At 43.7% G+C, this 17446-nt stretch overlaps 1 protein-coding gene across 2 annotated transcripts in view; it reads right to left on the bottom strand.

The window, feature by feature from the left end:
• FUT10 (fucosyltransferase 10 (alpha (1,3) fucosyltransferase)) overlaps positions 1-17446 on the bottom strand; it is a 78919-nt gene that overhangs the window by 51438 nt on the left and 10035 nt on the right. The window contains exons 1-2 of one of the 2 annotated variants that reach the window (XM_010838798.1): positions 16782-16906; positions 12238-12532 (exon numbers count right to left, since the gene is read on the bottom strand). In XM_010838798.1, the coding sequence (XP_010837100.1) occupies positions 12238-12460 (223 nt within the window). In that variant the 5' untranslated portion in view covers positions 12461-12532; positions 16782-16906. Of the gene's footprint in view, positions 1-12237; positions 12533-16781; positions 16907-17446 lie in introns of those variants that run through there. The other variant, XM_010838797.1, reaches the window with a different exon arrangement.

Raw genomic sequence — 17446 nt, 5'->3', positions numbered from 1 at the left:
CCAACTTTTTCACTCTCCTCCTTCACTTTCATTAAGAGGCTTTTGAGTTCCTCTTCACTTTCTGCCGTAAGGGTGGTGTCGTCTGCATATCTGAGGTTATTGATATTTCTCCCGGCAATCTTGATTCCAGCTTGTGCTTCTTCCAGCCCAGCATTTCTCATGATGTACTCTGCATATAAGTTAAATAAGCAGGGTGACAATATACAGCCTTGACGTACTCCTTTTCCTATTTGGAACCAGTCTGTTGTTCCATGTCCAGTTCTAACTGTTGCTTCCTGACCTGCAGACAGGTTTCTCAAGAGACAGGTCAGATAATCTGGTATTCCCTTCTTTTTCAGTATTTTCCACAGTTTATTGTGAACCACACAGTCAAAGGCTTTAGCATATTCAATAAAGCAGAAATAGATGTTTTTCTGGAACTCTCTTGCTTTTTCTGTGATCCAGCGGATGTTGGCAATTTGACCTCTGGTTCCTCTGCCTTTCCTAAACCAGCTTGAACATCTGGAAGCTCACAGTTCACGTATTGCTGAAGCCTGGCTTGGAGAATTTTGACCCTAATACAGAGCTGCAGCATTTCCACTTATTTCACAGAAACTGTGTCCTGCTTCTACTTCCACAATCCAATCCCTTCTCCAAGGAGAATCCAAAGGGCTCTTTTCAAAGCACATCTCAGAACAGAGCAAAATAAAAATCAGAGCACAGCACCCCTGCTTAAAACCTTCTGTTATTTCCCTATTGCCCTTACAACAAACCCAGCCCTCTCACTCTATGTTGGGGAGCCCTTTCACCTGGCCCCCATCTCCCATTCCAATCTCATCTCGTACTATCCTCCTTCACACACACACTGACTCCAGCATAGTGACCTTCCTTCTGACTTTCCATCATATCAAACTCCTTCCCCTCTGCAGTTCCCCCTTCCTGAAATGAATTCCCTCCATTTCACAGGAATGATTCCTCTCATCTTTCAAGATTCAACCTCAAACGTTACCTCTTCAGAGAGGCTTCCCTGATCACTCCATCTCAAGCCAACATGCTTATCCGGGCCTGGCAGCATCCTATTTACCAAACTCATAAGCTCCATGAGGCTTCACTCTTGGCTCACTGGTAAAGAATCCTTCTGTCAATGCAGGAGACTCGTCTTCAATTCCTAGGTCGAGAAAGATCCCCTGGAGAAGGAAATGGCAACCCACTCCATATTCTTGCCTGAGAACCTCATGGACAGAGGCACCTGGTGGGCTACAGTCCATAGGCGTCACAAAGAATCAGACACGACTTAGCAACTAAACAACAGCTACCAACTAAGCCCCATGAGGGCAGACCCTGCTGCAGACAAGCTTATAGAACCAGGTTATGGAACCACTATAACCTCAGCACCCAGCACAGCGCCACACATAAAAAAATGGTTCTTCCATCCCAGCTGTACATCAGGAAGGAATATATCCTGAGATATTCTCAAATTCTCCCAAATTACATGTAGCACACGATTTCCTGAAAAAATGGAGTTCTGTGGCCTATTCATACACATCCAAACCTTAAGTTAGTCCAGTGTTCTACTCCTTATCTAAATATCTAACAATTCCATGGACAGCCCATGGGGTTGCAAAGAGCCGGACATGACTGAAGCGACTTGGCACACATGACTTGATGACCTTTTATTTCTTAAAATACATCTTTGTCCTCATTTCCATTATCAGCCCTAGTGGATTACTTTCTTCCTTCAGAGAGGTTACTTTTTCACTAATAAAGAAAATGCTGACTATTTCAGGAGATTTCCAGCTTACTCAACAATATAACACAGAGCCAGCTAAGAGATGGACAGACACTGGTGGTTCTTTTTTCCTTCTTCTCTTTTCTCCTTTTTTTAAATTTTTATTTTATTTTGGACTATATTTGACTTACAATGTTGTGTTAGTTTCAGGTCTACAGCAAAGTGATTCAGTCATACATGTATTTATTCTTTTTCAGATTCTTTTCCCATATAGGTTATTACAGAGTATCAAGTAGAGTTCCCTGTGCTATCCAGTAGGTCCCTATTGATGATCTATTTTATATACAGTAGTGGCACATGAATCTCCCCACAATGCACTTCTCCAAGGCTAGAACTCTAATCTGTGCCCTAGAACTTTCTGAGATGGGGTGGATCAAACTGTGAATGTAAACTCTGCGAAAAGAAATTTTCTGCTGCACTTCCTCTCCAGCTGAAGCTGTTTTGGGTTTGTTCTGTCTTTTAATTTTTAAGAGCAAGAAAACTTATCCATTAAAGCTGCCTGGTTTTATTTTGGGGGCCCACGAGAGATGTGACTGCCTGCTCTGAAGAATGAGCTGCCAGATTGGTCTCGCAGGATTTCTGGGTGTCAGAGAATCAGCCCAGAACTGGATGGGCACCAGCATATCCAGTGGCCCAAATTGCTGAAACTGCAGTAATGCAGTCTGTCTGCTGCCTCCGGCAGGACAACGCCTGGCTCTTGGCACTTGTCACTTCCATGCTTCCTTTCAGATTTGTAACTCGAACCTGAGAAGTGCTTTCCGATTTTCAGTCACTTCTGTTCTTCTTTTCATCTTTATCCCATCACACACTCTCAAAGACCAGACAGGGTCAAAAAGGCTCAGTCAGAAACAAGGGGGAGAGAGCTCCCAGTCCTGACCAGAGAACTCTTACAACTAAACATTATCACGCTCACGACAGCCTTTGTCCTTAGACCAGACTAACTCCAGCAAAACTTGGCTGATTTATTTAGCTGGAAAGACTGAAAATCAGATAATACGAAAAGGCAATTTCTTGATGGAAGGAAATGAGTACCTTAGCTGTAAAATATTAATGCCTTTGCATAATGAACACTCTTCCTGAAAGGTATCTTAATAAAGCAAAAAAAAGTCTAGGATTTGGATAATTTATTAATAGCTGTTCTTCCTATCTTTGTGCTTCACTATCTCCTAGGACAAAATGTCCTTGTTAACTCACTTCTTATTGATATCAAATTAATACCTGCATATGGCTTTCAGTGTGAGATAGTTTCAACGAGACAGTAACACAGGAGAGCAGGGTGCTACCCCCTCATTCCCTATTTCCACGTGCCAGAAGTCACCACCTCGATTTTTCCAGGTGTTTCTTCTGTATTTGCATTTCAAAAATACCTAAATAACACATTCACTGGGCTACTTCTTGATTTTTCAGTTTTAGATAATACCTATTGTCTCGTTACTATGGAAGGTATAGATTTAATTCTCCCGTCCCATCACACACACACTTGTTTTCCCTCTTCATCCATTTCTGATTAAGTGTCTATCAAGTGCTTTCATTATTACAAGTATAAACACTGTATGGCTGTGCCAAATCTGTGCATTACTGCTAAGTTTTCTTTCTTCAAAATCTGTTTTGTTTTAATTTGGTCTGGTTTCAAAATCTCTGGGCCAACCCTCCCCACACCTTCCAACACCTCCCCACAACCTGCAAAATCCTTCTCAAGCCAATCTCCCTTGTGGACAAATTGATATATAGCTGACAGATCATGAATCTTCAACACTGGAGATTCTGAGTAAGTTTGCAGTGGGGCCCAGAGACAGGGGTTTGTTTGTTACTCTGTTCATCTATGATCTTAAGATGAGCTAGGTTTGGGAACCACTCACCCACAGCAAAACAACTAAGATCAAAAACGCTCAAGCTTTAGAAATTTAAGTGGCAGAGAATTTAATTTTGGTTCAGTTCTCCCCCATTCTCGTATCACTTGCAGCAACTTCCTAGAGATAGTAATGAATGTGAAAGAACTATTACGTGAATGATCAATAAAACTTTCACAACTCCTACCGAAAGGACTGAAGTTTTGGCCAAGGTTTTGGTTTCCTTGCTTTCCAACCATGGACAGTGACACCACAACACTGAGGATTTTACAGTAAGATTGATAACCCATCACCTCCCACTGATGTGACAACGGTTACAAGAGAGCTGTCGGCAGGGCCCGCAGAGTCAGAGGCCATGGTGAGGATCTGGAATTTCAACGAGATGGGAGGTCACTGCAGGTGTCTGAGCAGAGCTCTGAGAATGGGTTTACCTTCTGGAAAGATTATGCGATAATTATTTGCTCAAGCAAAAATGAAAAGTCAATTATTTTAATTGAGACATAGTTGATTTACAATATCATGTTAGTTTCAGGTATACAACAGAGTGATTCACAAGTTTCATACATTATAGTTCATTTATAGTTATTATGAAATATTGGCCTTATTCCCTGTGCTGGACAGTATATCCTTGTAGCTTATTTTTTTTATACATAGCAGTTTGGACATGGGGCTTGATTACTGCAAAGATACACCTATACATATCCATACATACATCGTACATCGCATATGATCCATCACTCAGTTACGAGCTTCTTTTCCATGTTCGATGTTGCTGCTGTCCACACAGTCCAAAATAAGTCCATTTCTTCCTCCACCTCCTAAGTAAATATTAATCTGGCAAAAGCAGTTACCTATTACCTGCATTCAATAGGCAGGGCCCAGAAAAGTCAGGTGGCGCAGAGGCAAAAATGCAGGAGACCTGGGTTCAGCCCCTGGGTGGGGAAGATCCCCTGGCGGAGGAAATGGCAACCCACTCCAGTATTCTTGCCTGGAGAATTCCCATGGACAGAGGAGCTTGGTAGGCTACAGTCCATGGGGTCGCAAAGAGTCCAACATGACTGAGCACGCGCACGTGTGTGCGTGTGCACACACACATACACACCACACAGGAAAATCAACCTCCAGAGAAAAACCACTAATAAGGATTGACTCATAATGGCTGATATCAGCCCCGAGAACGGTTCACAGATGCATTACTCATGAAGTCTCAGGGACACTCTGACTAGTGCAGACATCCCCACTGGCAGAATCACGGAGGGAATGAAGGACAGCTTGTTCTACAACTCATGGATTCCTCAGCGAGGTCAAGAATACAGAAAGGGGTGAGAGAAGAACCTGTGAGGAGATGAATAAAGCACTTCCATGAAGAGGGCTGTTGCCCTGCTCTGAAAATCCTGCTCCAACAGAGCTACCTAGAGAAATCTGAAATATGTCCTTGAAATTTAGAGACACAGAAGACGAGTGCCTACCTGAGGAACTCAGGAGGGTGAGGATCAGGTCCGACTGCCCTCCCTGATACGTCTCACCCGGGTATGGTGATCTGCCTGCATGACAGAGGAAAGGGTCTGTGTTGTGGTCTGCCTACACCCCGGAAGCTCCTCCCACCGACACATGTGAGCACGTGGGGAGTCTTGGGTCCTCAAAGAGCCCTAGGGAGACACAGCTCAGCAGAAAGAAGCTGGACATGCTGCGGGATCCAGGAGCTAGGAAGCCATCCCACATGAGTACCCTAAGCAGAGATGCAACTTCCTGGAAAAGGACACTGAAAACGCCAGGATTCCAGCAGGAAAACTAGAAATGCCACAAAAAGGCCCCAGAATAGAAAAAGTATACTTTACTCATCTGCCACACCCCGTCAAGGCCATCCTCTCTAACCACCTGTTGAGTTCACAGGACATAAAGCCACACGGCCAAGTAAGAAATATCCTGTCTGCTTAATTCTCCTCGCTGTCTTCTTGGCATCTCTGCAAGGCTCCATAAAGCAGGTGGTGCAGGACAAAGGAGGTGAGGAGAGGTTAGAGGGAGGAAAGACCTGCCCTGCAGAAGGAGAAGCATCGCAGGTTTGTGGCAGCGTGAGAGAGGTCCCTTGAACAGCAAGAAGATCAAACCAGTCCATCCTAAAGGAAATCAGTCCTGAATATTCATTGGAAGAACTGATGCTGAAGATGAAACTCCAATACTTTGGTCACCTAATGCGAAGAACTAACTCACTGGAAAAGACTCTGATACTGGGAAAGATTGAAGGCAGGAAGAGAAGGGGAAAACAGAGGATGAGAAGGTTGGGTGGCATCACTGACTCGATGGACATGAGTTTGAGCAAGCTCTGGGAGTTGGTGATGGACAGGGAAGCCTGGCGAGTTACAGTCCATGGGGTCGCAAAGAGTTGGACACCACTGAGCAACTAAACTGAACTGAACTAAGAGAGGTCCGAGCTGGGGACGCAAAAATACGTAACCCTAGGCATGGCCATGGGGCTCAACGCTCCATTTACTAAGTTTGAAACTGTGTTTGCAACTGAAAGTGACCACACAATTATCCATTCCCTGAGAGTGAGTACAGAAGTCAGAGTTCTGCCAGTTTCCAGTTAGGGGATGGTGAAAACCCCCTGAATGAGGTCTTATAGGATCAGCAAGAAACATAAAGAAAGAATGTGTGCTCACAAACATAAACTTAAAATGGCTTCAAGACTTACATGTAAGACATGGCACCATAAAACTCCTAGAAGAGAGCACAGACAAAACATTCCCTGACATAAATCCTAGGAACATTTTCTTAGGTCAGTCTCCCAAGGCAATAGAAATAAAATCTTTCCAAAAAAAAAAAAAAATTCTGGTTCACAAAATCTTCAAGGTCACAAAACCCTTCGAGTTTCCATTTCCATTAATTAGGTCAGCCTTTGATACCTGAATCATTTTCCTGCCTTTTCTTCTTCAATCCTGCTGAACCAGAGTCCCATCTGCAGTTTTCGGTGACCTACTTAATTAGAATTCAGGAGCCTCAGACAGAAAAAGCGTGCTGTATTCACTCCGGTTTGCTCAACAGACCCTATTAAAGAACTGAATCTCTAATTCAACCTGTTAAAACCATATACTGTAAGCAATCCCCGAGTCCAAACATCCAAGTTTTAGTATAGTCACGAATGCACATTCACATACGGTTTGGGGGAGGGAGCCCTGGATCGGGTCAGGGCACCTTGGTTCTCCGCCCAACTCCTGGCTGCTAACCTCTGTGTCTTCTTGACACATCCCTACCCTTCCCGAACCTCAGTCTATCCGCCTGTACAAAGAGGAGGTTATACTCCTGGGTCCTTTCGGGCTCTAAGTCTCTGTGACTATTTCCTGAGTGTCAAATGTGCCCGAGGCGTTGTGCCCGAACAGAGGGAAGGGGAGACACAAAGATGTGGCGGTGCTGCCCCGTCATCATAAAAAAAGAAAGAAAGAAAGAACTTCACACTCTAACATGCAAGAAATGATATAGGACAGAAGCAAATATCATCGTTACCTTATTATCTTCTCTATTCCCCATTACTGGTGCTGTGCCCGACATGTTGTAGAGGCTCAATGAAACAACATAAAAAAAAGATACAAAATGCCTATGGACACTTAGAGAAGAGAAGCTACATCTAATAGAGGGGAATTATAAATACAGGTGCTATATGTGAGTTGGGTTTTTAAAATAATTTTTATTATTTGGGGGTGCATTGCATAGCATCCAGGAATTTTGTTCCCCAATCAGGGATTGAACCCATACTCCCTATAGTGGGAGCACAGAGTCAGGCACTGGGCCACCAGGGAAGTCTCCTTGAGCTGGTTTCTAAAAGGCCATTCAATTTCACTGGATCCATAACACTGTCCTCTAATTTGATGCAAAATCTTAAGCCAAAGTTCAAGAGTCTCCCATGCTCTGGTTTCAGTATATCCTTCAATCTTAATCTCTCTCTTACATGAAACTAGGCTATAGCCATCCGATCTCCTTGCTGTAACCTCAGATATTACCCATAATTTTCTAACTCTATGCTCCCATTCATGCTGATTTTCATACTGAAATGTCCTCCATTCCCAATATAATCCAATTCCATTCTCCTTCAAGTCCCACTTCAAATTCCCCCTATTTTATGAAGATCTTATGCAGCCTTTCCTGATCCTCCCAATCATATGTGCTCTCTCCCATCTCTGAAATCCCACGAGACTTGTTGACATTTCTCTTATGGTATATACAAAGGTGGTTCGGTGGTAAAGAATCCGCCTGCAGGAATAAGCATTCAGTCCCTGGGTGGGGAAGATCCCCTGGAGGAGGAAATGGTAACCCACTCCAGTACTCTTGTCTGGAGAATCCCATGAACAGAGGAGCCTGGTGGGCTACAGTCCATGGGGTCTCAAAGAGTCAGACACAACTGAGCATGCACGCAGGCCAGGCTTCCCGGCAACCAGATATGTGAGTACTCACCTCAACGGAAGGAAATACACAAACAGCAAGGCAACCATTACTGAATTTCTTAACATGAATGTCTCAGATAGAATGCCACTTACTCAGTAATTTGGTAAAATACTATGTTTTGTGATGATGTTTATGATTTCAACAGAGTAACTCCCCTGTAATTTGTAAACTTTCAGATATTTTCCCTAATAATTCAAGATCAATGATTATTGACCTTTTAGAAAAGTTTTGTCTGATTTACCCTACATTTCAAGCCTGAATGTATCCCCCTGTGGTGGTTTTCCTTTCTTCATCTGCACTTTATCCTGTATTCCAGAATATTCTTTTTATGTAATCTGTCAGCAGAGTCAAGAATACAAAAGTCTTAATTCCAGGTAGGCAGACCTCTTCTGATTCCCACACACATATACACTTAACACTGTTTTATATTCATATTTTACTTTATTTTAAATAATAAGCTTATTTTTGTTAATTTTTCATCTTCTCAAGTGACACTTTAAAGGTTAGTGTAAAAAATAATAATAATAATAATCAGTGGAAAAATCATTACTGGATTTCCAAACTGGTGAAAAAGCGAAGGTTCTATATTTTTCCAGAGAAAGGAGAAGGGAACAAAAAAGCACGCCACAAAGGATGGGAAATCAAAATAGCTCTGGATTCCTCATAACACTAGAAGTCAGAAGACAGGGGGACAGTGTCCCAAAAATTCAGAAAGAAAAGAATTTCCAGACTAGAATTCTGTCCTGAGCGAAAGCATCAGGAAAAGTAAAAGTAAAATAAGCACATGTTCACACATACAAAGTCCCTGAAAAACTTCCCTTCCACGAACCCTTCTCAGAACCCACTGAAATAAAGACAGAGACTGGGACTTCTGGGGGTCCAGCGGTTGTGACTCTGCGCTTTTCACTGCAGGGGAAGTCGGTCGATCCCTGCTCTGGGAATTAAGATCCCACATACCGCACGCTGCGTACATGCGTGCTAAGTCACTTCAGTCGTGTCTGACTCTCTGTGACCCCATAGACTGCAGCCCGCCAGGCTCCTCTGTCCGACCCGCAACTCTTATGTCTTCTGAGATGGCATGCTTCTTTACCACTAGTGCCACCTGGGGAGCCCACCGCACATTATGGCGTCACCAAATAAATACATAAAGACACAAACCAAGAAAGAGGAAGATAAGACATAACAGAAACAGAAAACCCCACACAAGAGTGAAATAGAGGAAATCCCCGCAGTGATGGGCAGCCAGGTCGGTACCTGGGCACCAGACAGAAAGGATGACGGCTCAAGTGGACAGGTCAGGAATCTCTGGGAGACACTTTTTTAAGAATCTCTGGGGACTTCGCTGCTGGTGCAGTGGTTGGGACTTTGCCTTCCAGTGCGGTGGGTGCGGGTTTCATCCCTGGTCAGGAAGCTAAGATTCCACATGCCTCCAGGCCAAAACAAAACAAAACAAAACATAAAACAGAAGCAATATTGTAATAAAGACTTTACTAATGGTCCACATCAAGAAAAAAAAAGAATATCTGGTGCTTCTCCAGGGAAAACAATTTGTGCAGCAAAAGAAATCTTAGTATCTTAAATCATGGCTCACTGTGACTACATGAAGATGTAGAAACTAGATGTTTGTCTAAAACGATGATATAACTTTTGAGGAAGAATGTGGGGCTAGGAAATGAGTGGGAGGAGCAGGGTGAAGAAGGACAGTTAAATACTCATCCTCCATAGTAAGAATCAACACATAATGCCCCAAAACTGAGAAACCACGAAGTCACAACCTTAGTGCGTTACTAGGAAATACTGGAGCTATATGTGCATGTATAACATGTTAAAAGTTTTAAATGTTTAAAAGATAGTGACTGTGATGTGATCGCTCTGGATATTGGTTTGGAAATATCCAGTAAACGCAAATTCATACCAAATAATTCCACTGCTGGGTATGAGTCCTCATGGAATCTCACCCATGTACGTGGATGGTTTACTGTAGTATTTTTTGTCATAAGCAAGGTTTTGCTTTACTTTTTTATTCATTTTTATTGGCATATAGTTGCTTTACAATGCTGCATTAATTTCCACTGTAAAGCAAAGTGAGTCAGCTATACGTATACATATATCTCCTTTTTGGGAGTTTCCTTCCCATTTGGGTCACCACAGAGCTTTGAGAAGAGTTCTCTGTGCGATACAATACGTTCTCATTAGTTACCTTAGTTATGTGAAAGTGAAAGTGTGCAAAAGTGAAAGTCACTCAGTTGTGTCTGACTCTGCCACCCCATGAACTGTAGCCCACCAGGCTCCTCTGTCCATGGGGATTCTCCAGGCAAGAATACTAGAGTGGGTTGCCGTGCCCTCCTCCAGGGGATCTTCCCAACCCAGGGATCGAACCCAGGTCTTCTGCATTGCAGGCAGACTGTTTACTATCTGAGCCACGACGGAAGATCTATCTCTTTAATCAGAGTATTGATAGTATATATATGTCAATCCCAGTCTCCCAGTTTATCCCACCCTCTTTTCCCCCTTGGTATCCATAAATTTGTTCTCCACTTCTGTGTCTCTATTTCCATAAGCAAGTTTTCTTTCAAAACAACTTAAATGTCTAACAACAGGAAAATGGTTAAATGAAGTGTGATAAATACAATGGAATCCTATGCAACAGTAAAATGGGTGAACTAGAGCTATAAGGACACGTTAATAAGTCTTCAAAAACCATGGAGGAGAAAAAGTAAGTTTATAGAAAGTTAACTTATCATGCTATGTAGGTAATTTTTAAAACACACAAAATAATACTTTATGTTGTTTAAGCATACACACACACACACATATGAATTTCAGAATTATGATCCCCTCTGGGGTAAGAGGGAAGGGAATGTGATGGGGTCAGGGAAGGGAAGCTTTCAATTTTACTTGTAATATTTTATTTTTTGAGCTATGTAGTAGGTTTTCTATATACATTACCTATATATTTTTGTGTCTAACTGCAATATGTCTAGGGGCTTCTGTTAAAATTGGGGAAATTAAACTCATACATTTAATGCTGCTTTATCTCAGAACACCATTAGAGGATTATTTGTTGTTTAGTCACTAAGCTGTGTCCAGCTCTTTGGTGACCACACAGACTGTAACCCACCAGGCTCCTCTGTCCATGGGATTTCCCAGGCAAGAATACTGGAGTGAGTTGCCCTTTCCTCCTCCAGGGAATCTTCCCAACCCAGGGATCAAACCAGCATCTCCTGCATCTCCTTCATTGGCAGGCGGGTTCTTTACTGCTGAGCCACCATGGAAGCCCCCCTTGCTCTGGAGCCCTGACCAACTGTAGGGCCCACACACCACCTGATTCCTCCTGAGGCCACTTTCCGCTTTATTTAAGTTGTTGTCAGGCAGAACACTGAAGATGACTCAGCCCTACACCCTAGTCTCAGTCCTGCCACTCCAAAGCCAGCACCACCACACACACACACACACACACACACACACACACACACACACACATACACACATTCACACCACTCTAAAGCAGCTGTCCTTGCACTGACTTCCTAATGTAAGTGACTAATCTTGCCTATCTTCCATCAAGCTTGCTAATCTGTATTTCCCCACACCCACCATCACTCAGTGTCCAAGAGTTCCATATTTCTAACAGCTGCTGGCATCTCGCCAGCTCCACCTGGCTGGGCCTTCAATCCCAGCATGACATATAATCAGCCTGGGGGAGGGATGAATACCAACTTGCTCTCGAAAGCTGATATGGAACACTTTTTATTTCTGACTAGTGAAATAAAAAATACTGTGCTGAGCGTGTGTCCAATGACACATCTGCTACAGTAATCAAAATCTCCCGGCCATTATCACAGATGATATTCTGAATTGGTATCAGCGGTGTAACCAATACCCAGTTCCTAAATACCAAATCCAGTGAGCGTGGTACCCAACTGTGAAAAGGTGAGAAGAAACAGTTCTTCTCCCCCATAATAAATGCCAGGTGGCCCGGCCCACCACCCCTCTGCTGGTGCAGCTCGCATATTTATCGTATTGGCTCAGTGCTCAGGCCTTCTCCGGGGCAAGTGTAGGGGTTCAGGCAGGCAATGAGCTTTCACGGGGAGCCCCCATGTCCTCCTTGGGAGAAAAGTAGTAACTCAGCTTCAAAGGGTGATGTCAGCAAACACGGAGAAAGGCAGAAGCCCTACCTACCATAGAAGAGGAAGGCTTTGGTCCTGTGATGATGGAGGTAGGTCCGGTTGATGGTGAAGAAGCAAGCATCCGCCCCACACTGGCCGAGCCTTCCGGTTTCCCCAGTCAGTGGGGACCACCAGAGCATGATGGGGAAGCTGTCAGCTGCCAATGTCTTCTTCCTGTTCAGGGTCAGTCCTTCTCTATTAAAGAACGGATGGAGGTGGAGAGGCTCTGCTTCCATTTGTGCATGTCCATCTTTTAAATGAGAACTTTTAAACTTCTTGCCTTCAAATTTTCCCAGCTCAACCACGACCTAAAAAAGATGACGACCTATTACTAATGTCAGACTGTTTATAATTTCCTTCTGCATATTTCCTATGCATCGTGAGGATTTAGCTTCTTGCATCCATGCGTGCTAAGTCACTTCACTCATGTCTGACTCTGTGGGACCCCATGGACTATAGCCTAAGAGGCTCCTCTGTCCATGGGATTCTCCAGGCTATACCAGAGTGGGTTGCCCTTTCCTCCTTCAGGGGATCTTCCCAACCCAGGGATCAAACCTGCCTTAGTGTTTTATTAGCTTCCTATTGCTACTCTAACAGATTATTACAAGTTGAGCAACTTAGAATGATACAGCTTTACTATCACAATAGTAAACTAGTTCTGGAGGCTAGAAGTCTGAAATGGTCTTGCTGGGCTAAAAGGTGTTGGCGACTTCGCTGACAAGGACAGGAGACTCCAAGTGCTAGGACTGCACGCTGTACTTAATGGACTGGACTCTTGGCATGGCCCTGGAGGCAGATGCTCAGGGCAAGGCAGGGTGGCGGGCACTCCACTCCCATTTGGAGGGACTTCTTATCCTTGTCTCTGTGCCCTAGCAGCTTCCTTCCCTGCCCCCTAAAGTCTTCCATTCAGTGTGTGGAGTCCACTCAAAAAACACAGAAAGAATATTAAGGTGTTGGAAGGGCTATGATCCTTTCAGTAAACTTGGACAGGGAATTCATTTCTTGGTTTTCTTTCAGAGGCACCCACAGTTCTTGGCTCGTGGCCCCCTTCCTCCACCTTCAGAATCAGAAATGCTGCCTCTTGGGACTTCCCTGGCAGTACAGTGGTTGGGACTCTGTGCTTCCACTGCAGGGAGTATGGGTTTGTTCTCTGGTAGGGGAAGAAGGACCCCACATGCCTCACAGCATGGCCAAAAAAATAATACATTTTTTTTTTAGTTAAAAGAAAAAAAAAAAGAAATGCTGCATCTCTCTGACCCTTCTTCTGTCATATCACTCTCTGACCACGGCCAGGAAAGAGCCTCCTCTGTTAAGGACTCCTGTGGTTCCTCCAGGCCTGCACACATAATTCAGGGTTATCTCCTCACCTCCAGATGTATCGCTATAATCTTATACACAAGATCCCTTTTGACAAGTGGGCTTCCCTAATAGCTCAATTGGTAAAGAATTCACCTGAAGTGCAGGAGACCCCAGTTCGATTCCTGGATCAGGAAGATCCCCTGGAGAAGGGACAGGCTACCCACTCCAGTATTCCTGGGCTGCCCTTGTGGCTCAGCTGGTAAAGAATCTGCCTGCAGTGTGGGAAACCTGGGTTCAATCCCTGGGTTGGGAAGATCCCCTGGAAAAGGGAAAGGCTACCCACTCCAGTATTCTAGCCTAGAGAATTTCATGGACTGTATAGTCCATGGGGTCGCAAAGAGTCGGACACGACTGAGCAACTTTCACTTTCTTTCTTTTAGACAAGTAAAATAACACATCACAGTTTCTGGGGGTTAGGGTAGAGACATAGCCTCCAAAATATCTACCAACAAGGACGTGTCTCTCTACTAAACACTTAACAGATACATCTCTCCTCCATTTTGTAGGCATATATAGAATCCAGAAGTGGTTGTGTCTCTTAATAAAACCTGCAAGAGTCAGGGCTATTTTCTGGCTAATGCTGGAGATTACATTCTGGGGAAAGTGAATTATAAAAATCCTATTGATTTCCTTTTAGTACAAGTAAAGGTGTCATAGGTCTTCCCTTGTGGCTCAGCTGGTAAAGAATCTGCCTGCAATGCAGGAGACCCTGGTTCAATTCCTGGGTTGGGAAGATCCCCTGGAGAAGGGAAGGGCTACCCACTCCAGAATTCTGGCCTGGAGAATTCCATGCACTTTATAGTCCATGGGGTCCCAAAGAGTTGGACGTAACTGAACGACTTTCATTTTCACTTTTCAAAGGTATCATAACGTGGGTCTTATGTTTGTAATAATATTCACCATGGCATGGAGATGGCCTAAGTACTGGGCTCCTTCTCACTTAAAACTCTGTCCATGGAATTTTCCAGGCAAGAATACTGGAGTGGGTCATCATTTCCTGCTCCAGAGAATCTTCCTGACCTACGGATGGAACCCAGGTCACTTATATCTCCTGCATTGGCAGGCAGATTCTTTACCACTAGTGCCACCTTGGAAGTCCAATAATATCCACCATGGCAGGGAGATGGCATAGTACTGGGCTCCTTCTCACTTAAAACCATGTTTTTTATGTATTTCAAGACAGGCTGGGGACTTCCCTGGTGGTCCAGTGGCTAAGACTCCATGCTCCCAAGGCAAGGGCCCCAGGTTCCATCCCTGGTCAGGGAACAAGATCCCACAGGCCACAACTACAGATCCCGCTTGCCAAAACAAAGATCGAAGATCTCACGTGCCACAACTATTAACAAGACCTGGTGCAGCTTCCCTGGTGGCTCAGGGGTGAAGAATCCACCTGCCAAAGCAGGAGACATAGGAGATACAGGTTTGGTTCCTGGGTCAGGAAGATCCCCTGGAGAAGGAGATAGCAATCCACTCCAGGATTCTCGCCTGGGAAATCCCATGGACAGAGGAGCCCAGGGGGCTACAGTCCATGGGGTTGCGAAGAGTCAGACACTGCTGAGGACATACATTCACATTCAAAGCCAAGTAAGTAAATTTAAAAAAGAGACAGAGAGTCTGGGTTCTGGAGAGCAAGGCCACCAATCAAAGTAATCTGGAGGGCCGGGTGGGCAGAGGAAAATCAGAAGCAAAACTGCTGCCATTTCATCAAACTTTAAGGTTTGACACTCAGATGGCAAACAAATGTAATACAAATGAATATAATGCATTACAAAAAAAAGGAATATATTTCTAACAATTACAAAATATGTTAGAGCAGTATAAAAGTAGAGGATGGTCTGCATCATACATAACAAAACATTAATAGTCAGACTGTGCAAAGAATAAAGCAGTTAAAAGAAGATATATTTTCATGTATTAACTGCTCCACCAGTCAACAGAGGAGACTATCTGTTGGCCCTCAGGCCCCACTCTCAGCAGCCAAGGGAGGAGTCTTCTTTACGCATTTGCTACCTTTGGTGTCAGAAAAGGGCCCCTGCCCACTGATGTGACAGAGGGTCTGTAACTCCCAGGGGAGGGTCTATAATGTTCACTGGATTCTCTGAGGGATCCAAGGCCAAAAAACTATTAAGAGCCACTTGGCAAAAAGCCACACAGTATTCCAAAAGGAGGAAAGAATTCTATTAGCCTTGAAAAAAGCATGAATCATTTGTGACACTAAAGTCATCGTTGGAACAGTAAAACTGTCACTGAAAACTAAAAACCCTTGCCAACAGTATCCCTGGCACTTTTATGAATCTGCCTGCAGTGCGGGAGCCCTGGGTTCGATCCCTGGGGTGGGACGATCCCCTGGAGGAAGGCATGACAACCCACTCCAGTGTTCCTGCCTGGAGAATCCCATGGGCAGAGGAGCCTGGAGGGCTACAGTCCATGGGGTCACAAAGAGTCGGACACGACTGAGTGACTAAGCACAGCACGGCAATAAGACGGCTACTCCCCAGAGCTTGATGGAATGGTGTTGACTTTAGCCACACATGCTCTATATTTTCACCCAACCTTTCCCTGCAAATGTACAACCAGCGACTTTAAAGAATCATGTTGAGAAAGCCATGGGTATAACTTTGAAGACAAATTTTACTCCACATTTCTCATCAGCATCTACTGTGCGAGACATAAGGTCATATCCAAATAACAGGGATTGCTTTAAGGAGAGACCGTCCTACCAAAACAGCTTTTTAAAAAATGTCTAGCCTCAGACATCAGTACCAGGTGGTAAGAAATACGGGGCACAGAGGAACATATTAAACAAAACCATGAGGAGAAAATCAGCCAAATCCAAAATCTGGGAAATTCAAAATGACAAATGACCTAGTTTCTTCCACAAACCCATGACATGGAATAAAATGTGGGGCAGAAGAAACTTTTATAGAAAAAAATCCACAAAACTTGAGATAAATTCAAAATGTGGATTTGTTTACTCCAGATTCAAATCAACCCGTTAAAAGTTTTTTTGAGATAACTGGGGAAACTTTAATATGGCCTGAGACATAGATGGTCCTGAGTAATATTAATTTTGCTGAGTATGTATGACAACAGTCATATGGTTATACTAAATTTAAAGTTCCCATCTGTGAGAGCGGTGGTTCCCCAGCCTTTCTGGCACCTGGGAACGATTTCGTGGAAGACAATTTTTCCACGGACTTGGGGAAGGAAACTGGGGGGAGGATGGTTTCGAGATGATTCAAGCACATAACACTTGTCGTGCACTTTATATCTATTATTATTTCATCAGCTCCACCCCAGATCATCAGGCATTAGATCTTGGACACTGGGGGCCCCTGTGTTAGAGAATCACATTAAAGAAAGTCCAAGTGAAATAATATGTCTTAGATTTGCTGTAAAATGATTTCATCAGTTATATGTGCAACTGAAAGGTAGATAAAATTCAAAAAAAAAAGTAAAGATACCATACACCCAAAGAATCTACAGATACTATATACAAAATATAGTTAAATGTGAATCAAAAACAGTGTCTCAGATGAATGACTTCCTCCACAGAATCACAATGCTTTAGTTTAACTGTAAGTCAATGAAAGTTTAGCTTGTTTCAAGTTTAGATTATTAATCATGTTATAAGATTTGTCCTGGGTTAGACTGTGCCCCCTCCCCCGCCCCCCTGGCCAAATTCATATGTTAAAGCCCTAACCCCTCCCACCTCAGAATGTGACTGAACTAGGAGACAGGGTCTTTAAAGAGGCAATTAAGTTAAAAAGAGGTCATCAGAGTGGGCCCTAATCCAATATGACTGGTGTCTATAGAAAAAGAGGAGACGGGGATGGCAGAGAAGTATAGGAAGAGGACAGTGT

The sequence above is a fragment of the Bison bison genome, unplaced genomic scaffold (assembly GCF_000754665.1).
Source record: "Bison bison bison isolate TAMUID 2011002044 unplaced genomic scaffold, Bison_UMD1.0 scf7180017864105, whole genome shotgun sequence".
Taxonomy (NCBI): domain Eukaryota; kingdom Metazoa; phylum Chordata; class Mammalia; order Artiodactyla; family Bovidae; genus Bison; species Bison bison.
This window is presented reverse-complemented; position numbering and strand designations above follow the sequence as displayed.